This window comes from Lissotriton vulgaris, chromosome 11, assembly GCF_964263255.1.
Source record: "Lissotriton vulgaris chromosome 11, aLisVul1.2, whole genome shotgun sequence".
Taxonomy (NCBI): domain Eukaryota; kingdom Metazoa; phylum Chordata; class Amphibia; order Caudata; family Salamandridae; genus Lissotriton; species Lissotriton vulgaris.
Window position 1 is genome coordinate 389,303,748 of NC_141699.1, and position 24,267 is coordinate 389,328,014.

At 45.7% G+C, this 24,267-nt stretch overlaps 1 protein-coding gene across 1 annotated transcript in view; it reads right to left on the reverse strand.

Moving 5' to 3' along the window:
• The window catches only part of LOC147679841 (cytosolic purine 5'-nucleotidase-like), a 242,758-nt gene that overhangs the window by 37,085 nt on the left and 181,406 nt on the right, over positions 1-24,267 (reverse strand). The window contains exon 14 of the mRNA XM_086943402.1: positions 705-756. Within this exon, the coding sequence (XP_086799528.1) occupies positions 705-756 (52 nt within the window). The remainder of the gene's footprint in view (positions 1-704; positions 757-24,267) is intronic.

The following is a 24,267-nucleotide window of genomic DNA, read 5'->3' on the forward strand; positions in this document are numbered from 1 at the left end:
GCTTGACACAACCCACTCCACCCAGAACAGACCACTTATTGACCTTAGCAAAACAACACAGCTCATGACGTGCAGGTGAAGGGGATTGTTTGCTATTTTTATGCCCCATTACACTCTGAATTGTTGTAAATCAAAAGGGAACTGAACTCATTTCTGTTTGCCCCTGTATGCTCCATGCCCATTGGATGTCCTAGCAGTAACTAAGGGAATTGATATTTTTTTCATCCCACAGATAGAAATTGTGGACAAGAGTGCAGAATGAATGTGTGTTAGGGTGCCAGTAAGTGAAGTATTGCACCCGTTTAGCAGGCTTTATCGTTGCCTTTATCCCTGTTCTGCGCTCCCCTGACTTTCAGGTAGGTTTGTGCTGTAGAACTACTACCACATGCATAGTGATATGGAAACATGAAAAGGAGGAAAACGCTTCAACAAGTTCCACCCACTTTGAGCATCAGATCCCAATGCTGCTGCCTTGCCAACCAGTTTGCCGTGACAAAATCTCCTAAACAAAACATCTAAAGGAGACCATTCTGTCTTGAAGAGTTTAAAAAACACATAAAGATGTGTGTCCAGTATACAACTCTTTTCCACTATCTAACATAATTACTGGTATCTCAGAAGGCCCTTCATTAACACCCTTCTCGTTCTGATTCCATCATTGAAAATTATGAGTATTGTTCAACAGTCAAGGAGGTTATACTTACTGGTATAGCTCTGCCAAAAAAATATCCAGGCTTTTCAGCTCCTCAAAAAGTTCTGAAAGACAACAAGTACATTTATTTTGGTGGATGTGTGCTGAAACTGCTAAAGAGCTAAGCGATGGAGTAATTGCCTACCATGTGGTGATGTACTTAAAGCAATGGACAATACAATGGATATTTTGATATGGTTATGAGGTCATAGCCAAGAGACCATGAGCCTTAGGAAAGAGTGAAAGCGTGAGCTAGATGGGAGCCAGAGGAGAAAAACCTTAAGTGGGACTGAGAGCCTTGTAGAATACGCAAAAGTAAAAAATGAAGCGAGAGGGAAAGTGAAAGAACCTGCTAGGATTACAGAAAGTTGTTTCAACCTACTGACAATTGGCATCAGATCCAACACAGATATTTCGAAGTGAAATACAACAGAAAATATAATGTTGTTCTAGTCAACGCCTTCTATATATGAAGGTAAAGAAGGATTCCTTGTAAATAAAAACTCAAGTAGTGCCACCCTGTATGTTCTCCCTAAAATTCACAAGTTTACTAGACCACTTCGTGGAAGACCCATTTAAGGAGGAATAGGATATTTCTCACAGAATCTAGCTTTCTATATAGACAGTTTTTTGTCACCTGTAGTCCATAAACTACCTCTTTTTATCAGGGATATAAAAGATGTTATGAATGATTTTAAAGTATTTCTAAGAAAGAAAATATGTTGGGGGTAACAGTTGGTGTGATATCTTTATATTACTCAATAGACCATGATTCTTTACTGCTGGCAATAAGGTATTTTTATATCAGTGGTCAGATAATTACAGTAAAGTACAATGCTGATAGAATCTTTCCAATGTTATCTTACTCATACTTCTTTCTTTTTATGGTGATTTTTTTTCTTCTTCGAATACAGGGTAGGTTTTAGGCTGTAAATTTGGTGCATGCTTTGTGTTTTAACAATAAGTTGATGGGAGACAGAGTCTTCAGGGCAGAGAATGACCAATTTATGGAAAATGTTAAATTATAGATTCATCTTTTACGTGATTTCGTCATAATCTGGCACGGTCCACAGAAGAAACTTTTGGATTTGAGGAGAGGTAAATACACAAAATGTCTAAGTAAAGCTAACAATTTACTATGGCCAAAAATAAATGGTACTTCTTGATTTATTCTAGAGCATGGACAGTAATTTTCTGCATGCCTGGATGTCCAGGAAATATACATCAGTATATTCACCACTATGGGCTGACACGTGCCACCCAAAATCCATGATCAAAAGTAGCCAATTTGCAGAAATGATTTGAGTTAGAATAAACTGTCGCAGATGGTAGATATTTTTTTTAATTTTTATAAACATATTTTACTGCGTCAAGTGTCACATATATTACAGAGCTCTGTAACCCAGAAGCTATCTGCCATAATTTAAAGCCTGGCAGTTTCGGACTGGACTGTTTTTATTGGGAACAGGGTCAAGACTGATTTGCATATGGCTGGGTCCAAACTCGAATGGCATGGTGAGCAAAAAACTATGGATTTAGGCCCAGATCTCTGTAATGGGGTGAATGTATGACATTGTTCTGCATTCTGTCCATCAATTGTTCTTTTTGCATTTGTCACCCCGAGTGGGACGGGTATGCCCAGACATGGGTCCCGTGCTCTCCATGCCACTGGAGTCAAGCTATCCTGGCTGATGAGGGCTGAAAGCCCCAAACCGGTCCTAGGATGCTTGTTTCCAGTCCATGGAGCACCTGGCCTGGCAGTTCGGACTGGACTGTTTCCATTAGGCGCAGGATCAAAACTGATTTGCATATGGCTGGTTCCAAACTGGAATGGCATGGTGAGCAAAAAACTATGGATTTAGGCCCAGATCTCTGTACTGGGGTGAATGTATGACATTGTTCTGCATTCTGTCCATCAATTTTTCTTTTTGCATTTCTCACCCCGAGTGGGACGGGTAAGCCCAGACGTGGGTCCCGTGCTCTCCATGCCACTGGAGTCAAGCTATCCTGGCTGATGAGGGCTGAAAACCCGAAACCGGTACTAGGATGCTTGTTTCCAGTGCAGGGAGGACCTGGCAGTTCGGACTTGACTGTTTCCATTGGGCGCAGGGTTAATACAGATTTGCTTATGCCTGGGTCCAAACTAGAATGGAATGGTGAGCAAACAAATGATGGATTTAGGCCCAGATCTCTGTACTGGGGTGAATGTATGACATTGTTCTGCATTCTGTCCATCAATTGTTATTTTTGCATTTGTCACCCCGAGTGGGACGGGTATGCCCAGACATGGGTCCTGTGCTCTCCATGCTACTGGAGTCAAACTATCCTGGCTGATGAAGGCTGAAAGCCCGAAACCGGTCCTAGGTTGCTTGTTTCCAGTCCAGGCAGGACCTGGCTTGGCCGTTCGGACTGGACTGTTTCCATTGGGCGCAGGGTCAAGACTGATTTGTATATGGCTGGATCCAAACTGGAATTGCATGGTGAGCAAAAAAACAATGGATTTTAGGACCAGATCTCTGTACTGGGATGAATGTATGACATTGTTCTGCATTCTATCCATCAATCGTTCTTTTTACAATTTAAAGTACAACAGAATGGCATTGACATTTGTAATATGTATTCCCCCCCCAAAAAGAAAACAATCAAAGTTAACCAATATAACAACCCCCCCATTGCAGTGTCTCAGTACTGCATCTCATGCACTATTACCACTCCCACCACTAAAGTGACAAATCCCCTTTAGCCACCGGGCTCATGTCTCTCAGTCCTGTGTAATCACTCCAAAACTGTAGCATCTCCTGAGGAGATGGGCTCAAGGTATATGCCTCTATAATCCGCCCATCACTTCCAGATCTTTGAGTGCTGTTGCGGGCAACCCCTTGCTTTAAAGATAGGGATCTCCAACCCCATATTAAATTCTAAACCATTTTTCCATGCGGACAAGGATGGCGGGACCAGATGGTAGATATTTAATGAAAAAACATAAGATGATGTGCAACTGAATCTTCAGTGAGGTCATGGTAAGACCTTTGAACAGCACCTTAGAGAAGGTAAAAAAGAGATAGAAGGATTTGCTAGAAACAGAATAGGCACTGAATAACACAGATAAGAATTTAGATAGCTGTAGTGTTATCACATAATCCAGTGAATACATCATGGCTTTATATTAGTGGAAAAACCACAGTTGATGGACAGAATGCAGAACAATGTTATATATTCACCCCAGTACAGAGATCTGGGCCTAAATCCATCGTTTTTTTGCACTCCATACCACCCCAGTTCAGACATGGCCATATGCAAATCAGTCTGACCCTGTGCCTCATGGGAACAGTCCAGCCCGAACTGCCAAGCCATGCCTTCCCTGGACCGGAAACAAGCTTCTGAGGACCGGTTTCTGGCATTCCAGCCGTTTTCAGCCCGGCTTGCTTGAATCCAGTGGTGTGGAGAACATGGGACTCACGTCTGAGCATACCCATCCCACTCGGGGTGACAAATGCAAAAACCACAGTTGATGGGCAGAATGCAGAACAATGTCATACATTCACCCCAGTACAGAGATCTGGGCCTAAATCCATCGTTTTTTTGCACTCCACACCACCCCAGTTCAGACATGGCCATATGCAAATCAGTCTGACCCTGTGCCTCATGGGAACAGTCCAGCCCGAACTGCCAAGCCATGCCTTCCCTGGACCAGAAACAAGCTTCCGAGGACCGGTTTCTGGCATTCCAGCCGTCTTCAGCCCGGCTTGCTTGAATCCAGTGGTGTGGAGAGCATGGGACTCACGTCTGAGCATACCCATCCCACTCGGGGTGACAAATGCAAAAACCACAGTTTATGGACAGAATGCAGAACAATGTCATACATTCACCCCAGTACAGAGATCTGGGCCTAAATCCATCGTTTTTTTGCACTCCATACCACCCCAGTTCAGTTATGGCCATATGCAAATCAGTCTGACCCTGTGCCTCATGGGAACAGTCCAGCCCGAACTGCCAAGCCATGCCTTCCCTGCAGTGCTTAATTTGTAAAAAATGAAGTCCAGGTGCTCAAATTTTTGTAGGAGGCCACGCCCATTTCCCCAGCTCCACCCATGTCCTCGACTAGCTCCACCCCCTTACTCTAGTTGTGAGATTTGAAAGGAGGGTAGGTGGAAGAAGAGAAAGCAGAATGGTAGTGAATGCTGTGATTGTTTGCTTGGGGGAATTCATAAATTATGGGTGGTTAAGGGTGGGAGCATAGGTTGTTTATAGTATTAGTGAGGAGGGGATTGTTTTTTATTGTATTTCTGAAAGCTAGCTGCATGCCTAACCTAATAAATCAGCTTTTTTCTCTCTAATGGGTGTCCTGCTTCTTTCTGCACCATCTTGCTGTCAGAGTCAGTATGTGCCTTATGTGGGTAGTATGGCTATGGCGATAATTTTATTTTCACTTCACTATTTTCCACCATATCCTGTGACTAACAGTATGAAATTTTAAAGCATAATGTCGAGTGTGATTGCTCATCCTGGTCTGTGAGGAGAATCTGCACACTCTCTGATGGGGCTAGCACTAAATGATTACTGATGTTCCTCTCAGACGATAGTGGTTTGCCAGAAAGGCATCACCACCACAACATGTGACATTCAGACACAAAGCACAAAATGAGTGTTTGCACAGTGCGGGCCTTTGGGGTCTCGGGACATCCAGCAAAGGAACACAGACAAACGTGGCCAGCAGCAGGAAAAGTTAGCTAAATTCCGCCACCTGGATGGCCCTCCCTGATCACATGGACGTTCAGGGTGTTCATATTTTGGAATAACGTGTTCAAAAGGGTAGAACCCAGCAGGGATTAAAGCAATGTCTACTATGCATGTCCTGAAAGTATGCTTCTAATACATTCTCTGATGTTTTAGCAGAATTCAGTCTGTCTACAGGAAGCCCAAGAAAGAGCAGAAAAAGTTATGCTGGTTCAAGTGTATACTTAAATTAAATGTATTCTGTGCTATTTTTGCAGATAGTGTTCATAAACGTTAGTTAAGATAACTCAGCCTTTCATCCGTCTGAAGACAACTAACCCTTACATTTTTTAGGCACCATGAAATAATTCTACATAGTCCGTTAATAGGGACATCTATCACAAAAGTTGAAATCTTAGTAGATTGGCACTTAAAATAGATGTATAGGACATGGGCCCCAACTTCTACTTAGAGGATGAAATGACATAATTCGGCCTACGTTGGGTGTTCACTTTAAACCAAACCTTGCAAAACATAGGGGGCAGAAGTAGGAGGAGCAATGTTTAAGTGATCTTCATCATGTAGTTGAAGGGTCGTATAAGATAAACTTGAGTAAGGCAGCACCATTTTGTGCTTGAGCTAAGGGAATGCCTCAGTACTGAACCACCTGCATGCACAACCACGAGGCTTGATGTCGTAGAATAGAAATAAACTTAAAACTTGTGTATTCCAACATACTGCACACTGGGAAGAAGTTAAACAAGAATTATAGATACCTAAATATATCCGAATTCCAAAGGAGATGATGAAAGTGAAACTCACAGAAAACAGCATATTTTTTATGGTGTGAATGACCAACGATTATTAGAATTGGGGTTAGGTTAAGGGCAAGGCCCTGCCCTTCCAGCCACCTCCTCGCCCTGGGCATTGCACTTCCACTTGCACACAGTGCCTGGCTCCGGAGCATGATTGCTCGGGCCTCAGTTCACACTTCATTCATACCACGCTCAAGAAAAAAGCAGCGTTGGTTTGGCTACATACTCGGTAACTGGTGGGTGGCACCGGCACTCACTGCCTTTATTAATAGGCCTGCTGCTGCTGCCCTCTCGACGTCGGGCTGAACTGCTGTCACTGTGATGTGCGTGCGTGGCGTTTTAAGAAAACGCTAAGCATGCTGCCGCAGCTATTACCCCTGGCTGAACCAAAACCCACCCACCAGCAACACTGAGCTGGGGCCGCCGCCTAAGGCAAATCCGCATGGAGATGGCTGGATTTATATTGGCTCTCAACACTCTTTACTGAGGCATAGCTGCCAAGGTTCCAGATTGCTTATGTGTAACATTTTTTACATTTCAGTGTAATTATGAGTGACATTTCAACGATTATGAGTGACACTTTCTCGTGAGCAAAATCAAGCAAAAAAGATGAGGGAAACATCTCAATAACAGAAATTACAAGTATTTGAACAACGAGAAACTCTAAGAAATTTTTTAAACTGCTGCAAAGCACCAGAAACTGAAAATCTTGACATTGCGGCTTTAAGTGGGATGAAAAGAGGGGGGGGGGGTCTCTAAAAGGGGCATGCATGGCCTATGTTATTAAGCGTATGGCTTAAACACAAAGTAAACTTCCATGATTTCCATAGTGTGCTGTATTTTGGTTCGTCTCCAAACTTGACAACTGCCATATTTCTAAAACCAGCCAGGACTATTGACTTTGTCAATGGTTGTTAGCAGTTTAAGATAAATGAGTAAAAACAATTATTTTGTTGTAAATACTATTGAAAAAAAATGCAATTATGAATCAGTAAGTCTCTGAATTAAACATTGCTGAGGGCTGTAGAAATGGTAGGGGTCTTCTGGGTCTCTCAATCACTCCATTTAAGATCAACCTATGTTAGTCATGTGTGTCCTTTGCATCCTTTTTCTCTAGACATCTGCATAGCTTTCACAGGTGCACACTAGAGTGTACTTGTCTGTGTCACTTTTGCCTTGTAATTTTCATACTCATTGAAGAGGACAAATTCAATAATTGGACTGGAAGGCAGTACACAGAGACATGCTGGGGTGGCAGCAGAGGCAAAAATGGACAAGACATTTAGACGCAATCCTCGCAGTGAGCATGAGCCTTACAACCCCAAAGGTTGAAGCAACACGTTTGTACCTTGGACTGTTAGACTGATGACCTATTTACCAAGGTGAGCATTTTTCTCTACCTGAAAACACTGTAAAGGCGGTAATGTGTTTTGGGGTACTCACTGATGCTGCTATCGTGTACATGGGATGTCCACAGTGGTGTACAGAATAACAGTATGAGTTGTGTGGCTGAAATACGGGGGTGCAGTGTCTGCCCACCCACCGGGTGCACGGTGAGGATGGCTGAGTCCTCAGGCAGTGAAAGTCCCATCACTGTAGCACCAGAGTAGACCAGCTTAGTCTGAGCATAGGCCCAGAGATAGAACAGTCCTTATCAGAAAAGTGATCTAGTTTTTCTTATTTCAATTACAGAATTGGTGCCTGTACAACAAAGCTCTGTCCAGCAGTACACTCCGCAGCCTGCCTAGCATCACTTTGTCCCTGCTGCTACCCTCCAAAACTACCTCAGCTTCTTAAACCAAAAATCATGCAGTTTTTGAAGCAAGCAGAAAGTCGTGATTTTCTTACTCTAGGAGGCCTGTTGGGGAAACAGCCTCCTGTAACAGCTCTTTTAACACGCGGCAACACTTGGCCACGGAATATAAATGTGCAACTTTGCGCTATTGGGGATTATACTGGCTTTCAGGCGCAAAGAGAAGTGCAAGGTTTGCCATAACCCGTTCCATTTTCACGTTTTTTATTTAAATCAGGGTTTCTTGTAATACCAAATTTTCTACTTAATGCGAGAGGTAAAAGCAATCTTTTAGAGAATCAGCTTGTCTCAGCTCGTCTGGTGCTAAATCCCCAGGTAGGGCCTTTTTTGTGTAAGCTTATTTTTGTAAACTTTTGCGCCGCATCCTGGGGCTGTTTACTGCAAGTTCACCATGGCAACTTTTTTTGTGTAAATGAAAAACGTGAAACTGAAAATGGGTGTACGCTCGTGCAGTCTATTTCGCAAGCAATAAACACAATTGAACTTAACAAAAATAAACCCACGAAGTTTGGAAGAAGGGCAATGTCACGGATCCGCGCTGCATATTAACAGCCAAAAGTGTTATCAACAACACTGCGCGAAAACAGGGTTTCATGTTATGCCAATACTCAACAGTTAGTGAAACTACTCGAAAATGATTTCTTACATTAGTTGGTTTCGGTTTCCCTTCCTGTTTACATAGTTAGTTGGGATCTGTTAGGCAATCTTTCCACTTTGTATTTCTTTAGCAGTGTATAGCGCAAACTTGACCATAAGGTAGCAGAGCGCTTTACACGAGTATCAGCAGGGGCGGATTGGCAAGGCGGGCATTCGGGAATGGGCCGAAGGGCTGGTGCCTCAGTGCCCTCTGTGGGCCGTTTTTTTTCTCCCCTGTCCCAATCCACAGAGAGTGGACTAGGAAAGGGGAGAAAAAAAACGGGCCACAGAGTGCACGGAGACAGACTGAGAAAATGAAAGCAGCCTCGCTGTGCGGCCAGACAGCGATTGTCAGCTGTGGGCTCTCCTTCACCCATACCCTGCCAAGCAATCAAGCTGAGGCTGGGCTGGGGAGGGGTGATTGTTTGCAAGAATCGGCCTCCCTGGGGGCCAGGTGTTTCTCAGGCCTTTGAGCCATTTGCACCTCGGCCCCCCTGGGGCCCACGCAGCCCAGAAACAGTGTTAGTCTTAACACCTCGCCCACAGCCCTTCACATTCAGGGCATAGTGGGCGAGGAAGATGGGTCTTGCTGTGGGGGCCTGGTGATGTTTGGATTTTTTTTGTTTTATTTATTTATTTATGCAATTTTATATAGCGCGGACTTTACCCGAAGGTGTCAGAGCGCTTCACACTAGGAACAGCAATAATACATGAGGAGAAAATTATAAGTGGACAAATTACAAAAGCAAACGTTAAGTTACATGAATCAAAAGTGACAATAGTGAGCAACCAAAATCCAAGAGGAGCAAACGATACATTACAGGAGGAAAAGGAGATATGTGTGCAGGTTACAAAAGCGCACAAAATACAAGTAGAGGTATAATACTGCAATTAATGGCAGACACTCCAGCACAAGAATAAACATTACGTAGGCAATGGTGGCACTTGTGCAAGTATCTAAAGCAAACAAAAGTGAGCGGTAGCAAACAGTGTGTTACAAGAGAAAAGTGACTTGTGCAAGTTACAAAAGGGTACCATACACATGTACAAGGGTAATACTAAAGTAAATGGTAAACACTCAAACTGCCAGAACACACTGGTGAGGCACTCCCCATGCACCAGCTTCACCTCAGCCTCCCCCCTGGCTACCTGGCTACCTTGGATGACCCAGAAAGCTGTGTTTTGTCCTCCCCTGCCAGGACATTTTCCCAAGGCCTGGAGGGTTGATTCATTTACTAATTGCAGGGGCCTTACCTCTGTTCATGTTCTCCTGAGCTGAAGGTCTGGGGAGGGCTGAGTAGGTTAGTAATAGCAGGGGTTTTGCTGCTTTTCAGGTGCTCCTGTGCTGGAGGGCTGGAGTAATTTTGTGACAAAAAGGGGCCTTGCTATTTTTTTAGTTGCTCAGCATGTAGGCCATTGTCACCTTGGCCCTGTGTCGTGTGCAAGAACAGAATTCTCCCACTTTCATTCCTTGTCTGTGCAAATGGTGTTTCATGAAAGGGCACGCCCCTTGAATGTGGGCCACGCCCCTTAAATATGGGCCACGCCTCTTGAATGTGGGCCACTTTTTTTGTCAGTGCCCAGGCCGAATTGTGATCCCAATCCAACCCTGAGTATCAGTTAATGCAACAGGTGACTTGGAAAAGCGGAGACTGGCGGCACGGCCTACTCTGCAAACTGTTAGAGACACTTACTCAGCCAGCTGCAAGAACTCTCGGCACCGTCCGATCTGAGCAGCGCTGCGGCCGCAGTCCAGGACTCTGACTGCATTCACTGCTGCACCATAAGTGAGGGGACTGTAGTGCAGGGCGGCCGGGCCGGCCAGGCTGCACGCACCACCACAGCAGCCGCACGTCCAAATAAAATACAATTGAAGGATGCCACGCCCGGGGCCCTAGTTCAGTGCGCATGTCTACTGACTGCGATTATCTGAACAAAGTAAATCATGAGACCCAGTCTCGACGTCATGTGACGTCAGTGACTTTGCGCCCGTGTGAAGAAATATTGTAGTTAACCCTGCCTGAGCCAGCAGTGAGGACTCCTGAGGCGAACAATACTGTCTGCGCCAGGTGCGCCTGCTGCAGTAAACAAGGTGATTATAATTAGTTTGCCATAGAAGTGGAGGCCGGTGGTGTAGACCCGGCCCTGACAGATAAGTGCCGGTGCTAAGCACCGGAAAGCACCGGCACAAATTAAGCCCTGCTTCCCTGGACCGGAAACAAGCTTCCGGGGACCGGTTTCTGGCATTCCAGCCGTCTTCAGCCCGGCTTGCTTGAATCCAGTGGTGTGGAAAGCATGGGAATCACGTCAGAGCATACCCATCCCACTCAGGGTGACAAATGCAAAAACCAGTTGATGGACAGAATGCAGAACAATGTCATACATTCACCCCAGTACAGAGATCTGGGCCTAAATCCATCGTTTTTTTGCACTCCACACCACCCCAGTTCAGACATGGCCATATGCAAATCAGTCTGACCCTGTGCCTCATGGGAACAGTCCAGCCCGAAGTGCCAAGCCATGCCTTCCCTGGACCGGAAACAAGCTTCCGAGGACCGGTTTCTGGCATTCCAGCCGTCTTCAGCCCGGCTTGCTTGAATCCAGTGGTGTGGAGAGCATGGGACTCACGTCTGAGCATACCCATCCCACTCGGGGTGACAAATGCAAAAACCACAGTTGATGGACAGAATGCAGAACAATGTCATACATTCACCCCAGTACAGAGATCAAAAAAACGATGGATTTAGGCCCAGATCTCTCCGAGATATATTGCATTTATATTAGTGGAGACTCAAGTGTAGATGTACCATCTAACCAGTCAATCAATCAATCATAGCATTTGTAAGGCGCACTACATACCTGTGCAGGTCTCAAGGCACTGGGAGGAGGGGGGGGAAGCTGTTACTGTTTGAAGAGCCAGGTCTTGTGAAGTCTTCTGAAGGTCAGAAGGTCTTCAGTCTGACGTAGGCGTATGGGGAGGGTGTTCCATGTCTTGGCGGTGAGGTGGGAGAATGATTTGCCACCGATGGTCGGATGCGGGGGACGGTGGCGAGGGCGCAGCCTGCATAGTGGAGCTGGCGGGTGGGGGTGTAGAGGCTGAGTCGGCTGTTGAGGTACGTTAGTCCGGTGTTGTGGAGTGCTTTGTGTGCGTGGGTGAGGAGTTTGAAGATTATCCTCTTGTTGACCGGGAGCCAGTGCAGGTCTCTCAGGTGGGGTGTGATGTGGCTGCGGCGAGGGATGTTGAGGATCAGGCGTGTACAGGCGTTCTGGATGCATTGGAGCCGTTTCAGGAGCTTGACCGAGGCTCCTGCGTAGAGGGCGTTCCCGTAGTACAGTCTACTGCTGACGAGGGCCTGGGTGACCATCCTCGTTTCGGTGGGGATCCACCTGAAGATCCTGCGAAGCATGCAGAGGGTGTTGAAGCAGGAGAAGGAGACGGTGTTGACCTGCTTCGTCATGGAAATGGTAGAGTTGAGGATGACCCCTAGGTTGCGTGCGTGGTCGGTGGGTGTTGGGGGTGTTCCTAGTGCAGTTGGCCACCAGGTGTCGTCCCAGGCTGAGGAGGTGGATCCGAGGATGAGCACCTCCGTCTTGTCCGAGTTCAGCTTCAGTCGGCTGCTTTTCATCTAGTCGGCGACGGCTTTCATTCCTTGGTGGAGGTTGGTTTTGGCGGTGTGGGGGATCTTTGGTGAGGGAGAGGATCAGCTGGGTGTCGTTGGCGTAGGAGATGATGTTGAGGTCGTGCCTTCTTGCGACATGGGCGAGTGGTGCCATGTAGATGTTGAACTGTAGGGATGAGCATTGGGGTACGCCGCAGATGATCCCGGTGGCTTCGGAGCGGAAGGGGGGAAGGCGGACACTGTGTGTTCTGCCGGAGAGGAAGAATGAGGTCCAGTCCAGGGCCTTCTCTTGGATTCCAGCGTCGTAGAGGTGTGTTCGTAGTGTGCGGTTCCAGACCGTGTCAAAGGCGGCTGACAGGTCCAGGAGGATGAGGGCCGCGGTTTCTCCGTTGTCTAGCGGGGTCCTGATGTAGTCGGTGGCTGCAATGAGGGCAGTTTCGGTGCTGTGGTTGCTGCGGAACCCGGACTGGGACGGGTTCCCCTCCATTACATTCAAATATTGGCACATACTGCTGCTATAGATACAATCAGCATTGAATTATATGCTAATCTTTCCGTAATGTTTCCCTGCTCCTAGTGCGTGATTGCTATGCCTGGCGCTTCATAATAATTTTGATACTACTTGCTGCTACCCACCATACCTCTGCTGCTAATCTTTAAATAATTCTCATTGTTTTAGAATTTCGCCGAGTTTTAAATTCACTTGCTATTAACTTGTTTTAAATTGCACCGTTTGCACTTTACCTGCTCCTCGTTCTTTGGAGTACCTTCAGTGTTTGTTCCTTTTCCTGCCTGTGCCCCGTTCCACCGCAGGTTTTCCCGTTTGCGTGGAGGGCACACCGGCAGACAGCTTGGTCCTCGCTCCCACTGGCTGGTGTTGGTCAGGTGGGGCGACAGACTCTGGACCTGCCATATTTAACCGGGACGACTCTCTCCGCGCACAGCGGACGCGCGCAGCGGGCGTGCGCCGAAGTTGCACCAAAGTTAAGCCCGTCTGCGCCCGTCCGTGCTGAGGACGTGCCAGGGGCCAGGCGGGCTGGGCCATGCTATATACTCCCTGTAAATTGTGAGTTATATACTCATTCTGCACTTCTCTCACTTAGGCCTCCATTTAGGACCTGTCACTTTATCTCATCCCCTGAAAATCTTACTGAAATTCAATTTTGTAAAGGCATTGCAAGACCCATACGCTCCCGTTACCATCCAAAAAATCAGGCTAAACATAGGAGCACATCGCCCGAATCCAACTTCCTAAATAAGGCTGGCCTGCTCATAAACGCTAGGTCCCTAGTTCGAAATAATGTGGCATTCAGAGATTTTCTCTCCCAGAAAAAACCTCCTTGGGTTTTTATTACTGAAACTTGGTGCTCTGATTCTTCTGGCCCGGATCTGGTAGAGGCAGTCCCCGAAGGCTATACCCTATCCAGGATGGACAGGATCAGGCGTAGGGGGGGTGGGCTGGGAATCCTTTTTAGAGATATTTTTACATGTCGTACCGAGCCTCTTTCTCTGCCCTCAGATACATTCGAAGCTCTGCATTTTACTTTAAATTTTCTTCCCTCAGCTTCCTTTTCCGGTATTCTTTGCTACCGACCTCCCGGCCCAAGAACTACTTTTCCTCAGGATATTCTTAAACTCATAGAGCCTTTTGTTGATAAGCCCCACTTTAGTATCTTGGGCGACTTTAACTTTCATTTAGAGTCTACAGATACCAAGGGCACTAATAGATGGCTTAGCCGCATGTGGGCTGGGCCAATTGGTCATGGACCCTACCCACTCTGCTGGCCATACGCTTGGCGGCATCTTTACTAATGATGCCAGAATTATGACCGCCACACCCACCCCTCTCTCCTGGTCCGACCATCTGCCAGTTCCCTTTTATTGTAAAATCAATTCTATCCTACCTAACAATCCTAAGAGTAACGTGTGGGAGACCAGTAGGAATTATAGAGAGATGAATGATGATACTCTAGCACCCTTCATGGACGCTCTTAGTTACCTCTCTCCATCTGATCCCAACGTGGCTGCCCTTAACCTCTCCAACGTCCTTGCCAGAGCTATAGACACCCTTGCTCCGGCTAAACGGCACTACTCAGCCCGAAAGAGCCCCTCTCAGCCCTGGTTTTCTGATCGCTTAAGACTGCTGCGGCAGAAGTGCAGGAAACAGGAGCGGTCCTGGCATGCTCACCCTGATCCACCGGGAAAAGCCCTTCATAAAGCTCTACTTAGAGACTATAAGAAAGCCATCATTGAGGAAAAAAGGAGCCCTTTCACCAATCTTACGGCCTCCCTCAAATCATCAAGGGACCTTTTTAATATAATTGATGTACTCTCAGCACCTAAAACAGCTGACCCTACCATCGAAACACAGGAACTCTGTAATAATATTGCGAGTTTCTTCCACTCCAAGATTGCTGACATCTATACTTCTGTTGAATCTCGCAATCATGAGCTGGATGTCAACGCAGCAGGTTCCCTTTCTCTACCTGCCTCTCCCTCTACTGAGAATGTTGATGCTTCTTCTAAACTACAGCTTACTTGCTTTCCTCTTTTGACTCTAGAAGAGCTCGACCTCCTTCTTGATGCCACCAAGTCTTGCTCACCTCTCGATCCTTGCTCCCTAAGAACCTTGAAGACTTGCAGAGGGTCGGTCCTCCCTCCTCTTTTGGAGGTCATGAACATGGCCATCAGTGAGGGAGTCTTCCCCACATCCTGGAAGACCGCCATTGTAAAACCACTGCTCAAAAAGCCCTCTTTGGACCCTGGAATTCTTAAAAATTATCGTCCCATTTCCCTGCTCCCAGCCCCAGCTAAGATACTGGAGTCTCATATAAACCGAAACCTCTCTACTTTTATTGAGATTTCTGAACTCTTAGATACCTCCCAACATGGGTTCAAGGCAGCTCATAGCACCGAATCTGCCCTAACGGTTGTGATTAACAACATCCGTATGGAGGTTGATAGGGGACATCCTACTCTGCTAGTGTTATTGGATCTCACAGCAGCGTTTGACACTCTGTCCCCATCAATCCTGATCTCCAGGCTCATGGGCATCGGAGTAGAGGGTACTACCCTCAGCTTACTCTCCTCCTTCTTACATCACAGGGAGCAGAGAGTTAAAATGGGCAATTTTCTCTCCGCCTCTCAAGAAGTGCAATGTGGGGTACCACAGGGCTCCTCGTTGAGCCCATTATTATTCAACATCTATGTTACCCCACTTGCCAAGGTGGTGAGATCCTTTGGCCTTGAGGTATTATCGTACGCCGATGATACCCAGATCTTGGTATCTATTACCCAGTCGGCCAGTGACTCTGCGTCCAATTTTAGAGCATGTATGGAGGCAGTTTCCCAGTGGATGGTGCGTAACTTTTTAAAAATGAACGGTGAAAAGACCGAAATTATGGTCTTTGGAGGCAGTCAAGATCTGTGGTCAAAAGACTGGTGGCCTTCTTCACTGGGGGACTGCCCTCTTCCTACTCTTTCCGCCAGGAACCTTGGTGTCCTAATTGACCCCGTTCTCTCATTCGATTCTCAGGTCAACAGAACAGTGTCTACTTGCTGTGCCATCATTAGAACACTGAGGAAGATTGCCCTGTATTTATCTCAGGCAGCCCGGAAACAATCCACTGTTGCCTTAGTTTCATCTAGGCTAGACTATTGTAATGCCCTATATAGTGGCATTAACAAAAGCTCCATCCACCGCCTCCAAATGGTGCAGAATGCCGCGGCCAGGATGGTCTTGAATCTTCCTAGATTTGCTTCTGTAACCATGGCCAGAAGGGACCTCCATTGGCTTCCGATTTCCTCTCGGATTTCCTTCAAACTTCTTTGTCTGGCCCATGGTGCAATTCATGGCTCAGGCTCAGAGGGTATTAGGTCCCTCCTACGCGTCTATACCCCTCAAAGAACTCTCCGTTCGGCATCTAAGAACATGCTCTCGGTTCCTAGATTTTTGAAGGCTAAATGGGGAGGTAGAGCATTTTCCACCCTGGCTCCAAAACTTTGGAACTCCCTCCCTCTGGAGCTCTCCAGTCAGTCTTCTTTGGTGGTTTTTAGGAAGCGCCTGAAGACCTGGCTTTTCTCTCAGGCATATTAGCGGCTCTGCTCCTAACGGTATTTTGATTTTACAGTTGGTAGTTATGGACTTTTGTGTGTCTGTTTTGCGCCTTGATGCCCCTTGGGGCTAAGTTCGCGCGTTATAAAACGCCTTTCATTCATTCATTCATTCAATGTGGGCATATAAACACAGCCGAAAGCTCACACTAAATTTCATCCACCAAACCGTACTAAACAAATTCTTGAACAATCGTTGAGAAAATAATTAATTTTTGTGCTTGGATATAAAAAATGTTGTCTTGCAACAAATATAGTTTACGTGGAACTCAGTGTCTAATCAGCCTATTCCTCCACTGAAGGAAAAATATAGCAAGGTATATGGGACAGTTAGCGAATGTTTAGTGGATGGGTGCATAATATTCACTTTCTGCTTGTTATCATAGCTTTAATTGCCAGTCATAAATCCTTCTTCACAACTGGAGATCGTGCTGCAATAGTGAAAATCTTGACACTGCTCTGAGGATTTTCACCATTCCATCAAAAGCAAACTGATCATGTTCTCCTCAATTCTCTGTTTGTGCCTTGGCTAAGCAGTAACAACCAACTCCCTGATTAAGAGAAATAAGAGGGGGTGGGAGACAGGATAAGTAGAGACTATCGGGCATATTATCTAGAACAGGCGATAATGATCGCCAGCGAAGGTCATCCGCATTTTATTTATCGCTTCCTTTCCTGGACACACTTCGCCTTTTTATTGACGTATTATGAAGACGTCGTTAACATGCGATGGTGTCCAGGAAAGGAAGCGAAAAGACCTGCTAACACGCGATAGACCAACATGTGATAGCATGTGGTCAGCGCGTTAGCGGGCATTATATTGCAGCTAACGTGGCATGCAGCCTGAAAACCCCGTTTTACAGGTGCCTCGCACTCTGCAGCATGATAGTTGTCAAACCATACATTGCAGTTCATCATAAACTAATCTTGCCTGTTACCTAACACCAAGAATACTGATGATAAAGTAGCAACAAATAGTCTTACATTACATAATGTAACATTGAACGCTAACATCAAAGGTATAATATAAAACTATTCATTGCTAATTTATCATCAATATTCTTAAATTAGGTGACAGGCAAGATTAATTTATGATGTACTACAATGTACAAGACTACGGCACCTCTTAACATGGTAAAGGGCTGCTAATCTCCCTCCTATGACCATGTTTAGTCAGGTTTTTCCAGGTGTTAAAAACCTGCGTATATCAGGGGTTAGCGCGATTATTTTTAATCGTGGGTCATCATTGATACAGCGAAGTGCTGTTACAGATTTTTACCGTGGAATTTAGGTAAGTTACGCCTACCTTGCACGTCATTAGCGATATATATCGCTGGCATGCAAGGCAATTAAAAAAACGTCAGCTAACGCCGGAAAGCTTGCGCTAACTCAAGTTAGCGCAGGCTTGCTTATAGGGCGATAATATTATCGCACCTTTATCGGCAAAAAGTGCCGCTTTATTGGCTATAGTGCCCTTGATAATATGCTCATTAATTAGAAGGGTATAGTGAGAGAGGTTAAGTAGAGTGAGAATGGATGCAGAGATGCATTTGCTGGGGAAAGATTTGTAATGTAAAAAGTGTAGTAATGTAAAGAGATAAGATGCAAATGCTTGATGAAAGGGGTTCAATGGTTTTGCATATGACTTGTGAGGGACATCTAGTAACGTCTAGTGGAACTGCAGCTTGATGTAAGAATAATTTCAATGCTTTTCCATTTGACTCGTGAGGGACATCTAGTAACGACTAGTTGAACTGCAGCTCTTTGTAGAATTATTTTGATATTGGATGCTATAATATTCACTGCCCACTGCTAATCTCGTCCCATAATGCTTTGCATGGCCTTTGGTTGGGATTGTTTTTTTGCCAATGACTGTGCTTGGGGTGGTCCTAAGAGGATGGGACCACCACCAAAGTTCAACAAGATGTGCTTTTTGATTATGCTCTTTGTGTTCAAGGCATCTGCTTGGTCCTCCCCCTAGGTTAGGGGGGACCCCAAAATCATCACCTCTCTTATTGCCTTATATTTTCATTGAAAAAATTCACTTTTATGAATTGGTTATATGCTTATTAGCATGTATAACTACTTTAGTAAAGCATCTGAGGATGTTGTAGTGTAGTACTGTGCCCAGGGTTAGTTTTCATCCACCAAAATTGATTGTAGGTGTTGTTGGGACTTTTATCTTCTTCTTAATGTTAGGTTTTTGGGTGTCACAGTCTTCCTTCTTGCTTTTTTTCACAATTTGGGTTGCTGATGCAGTGTGGAGGGAGAGAAGGGGATTGTGAAGGGCAGGGAGCTGGAGAGGGAGGGGGAGGGCCTGGCGGCTCGGATATTTCTGTCCAATGGCGGGGTGTACCTGTCTGACGTGGAATGTCAAAGGGCTTCATTCCCCTAACAAGAGGCAGCGGATCTGGAAATTCTTACAGGACCACCAGATTAAAATTGCCGCCCTCCAGGAGACTCGCCTTCCCCGCACAGAGGATCACCGACTGAAACACAGGGCTTACCCTCAAATCTTTCGCTCTTCGGCATGCACTATACACTATGGGATGGTGCTGCTCTTTCTCACTCCGACCCCCTGTCTACACCAAGACACTGCAACCGAAAAAGAGTGGAGGTTTGTGATGGTCAAGGGGGGGGAAATAGGGGGCAGACAGTGTACCATTGCGATGCTCTAAGCCCCCATTACAGAAAAAACATGATTTCCTCAATGTCTTCTTATCTACCGTGGGGGGATTTGCAAGAGGGGACATTATACTTCATGGGGATTTCAATTTGATATGGGACCCCTTGGTGGATACCACACACGTCCAAAGGGAAGCAGGGGGATTTTCACCAAACTTTTGCAAGCAACTTTACCTGGGCCTGGTCTGGTAGATGTATGGAGAATTGCCTATCCCGCAGCCCAAGATTACTCCTTCTTCTCCCACGTGCATAGGACATACTCCAGAATCCCTAATATATTTCTGAGTCAGTCCCTCCTCTCTTCGGGGGTGGGTTCTCAGTTTCATCCGATCTGCCTTTCAGATCACGAGCCGTTAGAATTGGCCTGCTCCTCACTCCAAATTTGCCAGGTGGTACTTCCCCAATTACTTGTGCAGAGATAGACTCCTCCGGGACTAACTCTGAAAAGCAATTAAGGACTACTTTGACCTTATTGACCCGGAACAAACTTCGATAGCTAACAATTGGGATGCCTTCAATGCGGTCGTCAGGGGGAAATGTATTGAATCAGTGGCCACGCTTAAGATGCAATGCAAAGGAGAACGTCTCCTCCTCAAGAGCGAACTTTGCTCCGCTGAGGACGCCCATAAGGTTTCCCCCTCGATGCAAACGCTCCGTAAAGTCACCCAGATTAAAGGGAAACTCCAGGCGATCTACACTAACGGGGCTGAAAAGACTCTTTTACGCCTGCAGGCACGCAACTATGAGGGAGGAAACAAGGTAGGCTCATCATTGGCACGCCAGTTACGAATACGGCAGGAAAAGAACTACATTAAACAAATAGAGGATAGCAAAGGGGTCCTCCACCAGAGTGAACCAAGTAAGGGCAAAGCTTTTGGGGACTTCTATTGCACTTTGTACACAGCGGACCAACCGGACTTGCAAGCTCAAGACCAATACTTAGGGGACCTCCTCCTGCCTCAGGTATCTACTCTCACGAATGGAGGGCTGAGTAGGCCCTTCACCACGGCAGAGGTTCAGAAAGCGATTGATTCACTTAAGCTTCAAAAAGCACCTGGTCTGATGGCTTCAACGCCCACTTCTATCGTACATTCGCTCCGGATCTTGTCCCTCGCCAGGTCACCCTTTTCAATAATATCGCTGCTACGCAACAGGTGACCCACTTAATGGGAGAAGCTCTGATCTCTGCCATCCCCAAACCTGGAAAAGACCCTTTCCATTGCACCTCTTACAGGCCGACTGCTCTTCTCAATTTGGATGCCAAGCTCTATTAAAAAATGTTGGATACACGCCTGGAAAACGTTATGCCTTTCTTGGTGGAGGCCAATCAAGCGGGCTTTATTAAGGGGAGACAAACCCATGACAACCTGAGACGGGTCGTCCATATCATCAAGAAAGCTCAAAGTAAAGCGATTCCCACGGTCCTTCTTGCATTATACACGGAGAAGGCCTTTGATCGGATGGACTGGTCCTTTCTGACCCGCACTTTCTGCCGGTTCGGTTTTGCTGAATCCTTTATTGCGATGGTCAAGGCGAACTACCATGTGCCTCTCTCTAAGGTCCTGGTAAATGGAGTGGCTTCGGAATCTTTCCATCTTTCACGGGGCACCCATCAGGGGTACTCTCTTTACCCCCTCCAATTTGCGCTCAGCATCAAACCTTTTGATCAGGTCCAACCCGGACATAGGGGTAGTCCAGTTTGGCTCAGATGAGCACAAGATGTCTCTCTTAGCAGATGATGTGCTCCTCTCGGCCACGAGACCGCAATCTTCTCTTCCGGCAATATTGACAGAGCTTGCCGCATATGAGCGGAAACTCGGGCTTTAAGGTGAACCACTCGAAATCCTTTCTCCTGAACCTCACAGTGCCTAAGGACACTACGTGGGCTATAGAGGGCATGACTTCCTTTCGTAGTACCAACAAAGATATCACCTACCTGGGCATGAAACTTAACCCCAAGCTGGAGCATTTCTATAGGGCAAACTTCCCCCCGCTGTTGCGCCAAATTAAAACTGACTTTGCTAGATGGCGAACGGCCTACCTCTTGTGGACAGGCTGAATAAACTCTATAAAAATGAATATCCTTCCACACTTACTGTATCTCTTCCAAGGCCTTCCGATTCCGGTGGATAGAGCACTGTTCTCCGAATTGAAAACAACGGTCACTAAGTTTAATTGGCTGGGGCAGAGGGCTAGACTCTCCAACCGAATGTTGACACAACCAAGGGGGAGAGGGAGTGTTGGCACTTCCAGACTGATACCTAGTTTACAAACTGTGTATGATCTATTAGCACACTGTATTGTTCGGCTGATATTGTACGTCAGGTTCTCCTTCCCCTACATGTTATTTTTGCATACCTATATATTTCAATATTATTAAAATCAATAAAAAGATACTTGACAAAAAAGCTACATACCAACAGGAATGAACACTTAAAATGCATTGAGCTCTTTTCTTATAATCTGAGTATGAAAGGTACTACCATGTCTATTGTAAATATAATTACACTGAAATGTGTACTATTACAATTTAGAAACCAAAATGCAAGGATTTAGTGTTAATTGAGAGCCCTCTGTCAGTAGAATGGAAACCAGCGTATATTGCACAGAATCTCAAAGTGTTTTGACAGGTCATGAGATAGGGGATAAGAGATATAAGTTGCAGCCTGCAATCACAAAATGGCGTAAAAGATGGATGGCATGATGAGACAGAAATATATTGATGTTTCATAATCTTCAAGAGAAAAATTAACTCTGCGACTTGTACCCTCATTATGAGCTGCCTGAAATTGTTTTACTCCAAGCAAATGGAAGTTTTCAGTGTCTTCGCGCCCGTAATGATCAGATTCTCAAAATCTGGACTGGAGACACTGGACCTGGGTCCTTGTGAGGAGTTGCTGGGGCTGTGGGTATCTGTTGTGCCCGGCCCCCACCTGCCAAGTAGGTAGTTAATTTGTACGGATCTGGGCCTGTTATTTTCCCCTCAGGGGAGAACACATGAGGGATTGGATTTGTTATTCCAGTGTTTGCATGTTATTCCCCATTAGAGGGAAAAACGTATAATCTCCAGTATGTCACAGGAAGATACCAGCTAGTATGATGAGTTCTTGCCAGATATCCAGCTGTGCAGATACTGGGGAAGTGAAAATGAGGGCTTTATAGTATAGCGCACTGGATAAGCCGCAACAAAGTCCAGACTGAGAAATCACATATTCAATCCCTTAGGTGTGAGTACCTGCAAATTACGGTTGTATTGCTTCTCTGTGTTAAAATTTGTATGAAAACAAATCTATATGTATTGACACTAATTAGAATACGGGTTATGATAAGTTGTTCTTTCAAAAAGATGTGGAAAAGAGTGCATTTTTCCAAGTACTACATATTTGTAAAGTGAAGTTTTGAGAGGATGGGTTGAAATGAGGCTTCTGTTAATGTAAATCGTGTTAGATTAAAAAGAGGCGAAACCTAATGTAGTAATCAGGGTAGCGTTTTTTTACTGGACATTATGATGACAATTATCACCAGTGAAACCTTTAAAAGGCCTTGGGAGGCGTCTGAAATACTTTGTGCTGGCAGTATGTCTGTAAGATAAGTTACAAATTGTCCTAAATGTATTTCTGATAGCGGTATAGGTGATTAAAATGCGGGCCCTTTATTCTTGCTCCAATTAACAGTTTGTGCGGCTGCTTGTTTCTGATTTATACTTCTAACTGCAGATATCTCACCATGTGTATATTCACCAGGCATAGTACTGGATTTAGAAAAACTCTGAAGCAATACTCATGCACACCGGGAGGTGGTGCAGTGTGACATTGCACTGACTTCGTTCCACTCCAGAAACGACAAATCGAGCCGCATACACAGTGCTTAATTTGAGCAGGTGCTTTCAGGTGCTCAGCAACTGCACTTCTTTCACAGGGCCGGGGCTACAATTTCTGAACCTGCAGGTGGTGGTCTCAATATTAATAGTTCAATTCAAAATAAAAAGAATAACAAACATTGCATGGTGACTAGCTAATAGATGTTCACAGGCAGGCCGGCATACGACTGTCCAGGCAGGCATGATTGTATATCCACCATGTTAGTGATGATGTCATCACGCTGATTACAATCCAAGAAGTCATCGACAAACTATGGCTTGCATTCTATTCCCCTAGTCTGCTGCAGCTGCCTGATACTAAACCTCCCATTGAATAACTGTAGCCTGGGGCTGGCTCATGACGGAGTTGAGGCAAGGAAGCTGCAAGAGCGCATAAAGAACTTGGGAGTGAGGGCTCTTGAGGAAGAATAATTTAAAGTAAGTGTGGACTTTCCACTTGTTGCGTAGCCAGAGTAGCATATCCGGCAGCCCTGCATTGCTGCTATCCTCAATGTGCTTGATGCGGCTGTGGCCCAACACAACTTTTGTGCACCAGACGTCACCAGTAGAATCTGTGCGCTGCACCACAGCATGGTAATTGCTGAGTGTGAGTGAGTCCAGTTGGCACCACAGCCATACTTACCAGCATTGTCAGCATTACTGCTGGGGTCAATGCCTGTGTTGTAGCAGGCAGGATCACAGCAAGCTGAGCAGTGGATGCCGATGCCGTTGCCATTCCTGGACCTACTAATTACAGGCAGCACTAGCAGTGACATGACCTGCTGTGCTCAAGCAGCCACCTGTTCCGCAATAAACCCAGTCATACTACACTGATTAATATATGCAAAAAAAGCATTTTCATTTTGTTTTTGCACTCGGTGTAGGTAAGAAAGTAAAACACGTCATCGTCCGCTTCTTTAGGAATGACAACAGGAAAACGCAGAGTTCAAAATAGCAGGGACATTTACAGGCTGACGACAGGGGTCACAGGCAGCAGTGTTAGAGATGAGAGACAGCAAGAGTAAAGAGGAGAAGAAACAACAAGAGAGGAGAGAGATAAAACGGAGCAAAGTAGAAGAAAAGGAGGAGAGCAAATCAGATACAAAGAGAAAGCAGCCATGATGTGAAGAAGAGAGCATTAAGAAGAGAGTAGATAGAATGAAAGGATGTGGAGTACAGGACAGAGGAAAAAAAGCAAACACATGATAAAATGGAGACACAGCTAATCACTGCTAGAGAGTGATAGTAAAGAGCCAAGATCGAGGGGGAGAGAGAGAGAGGAGCATGGATAAAAGTGAAGAGAAAAAAGGGCAGGGCTA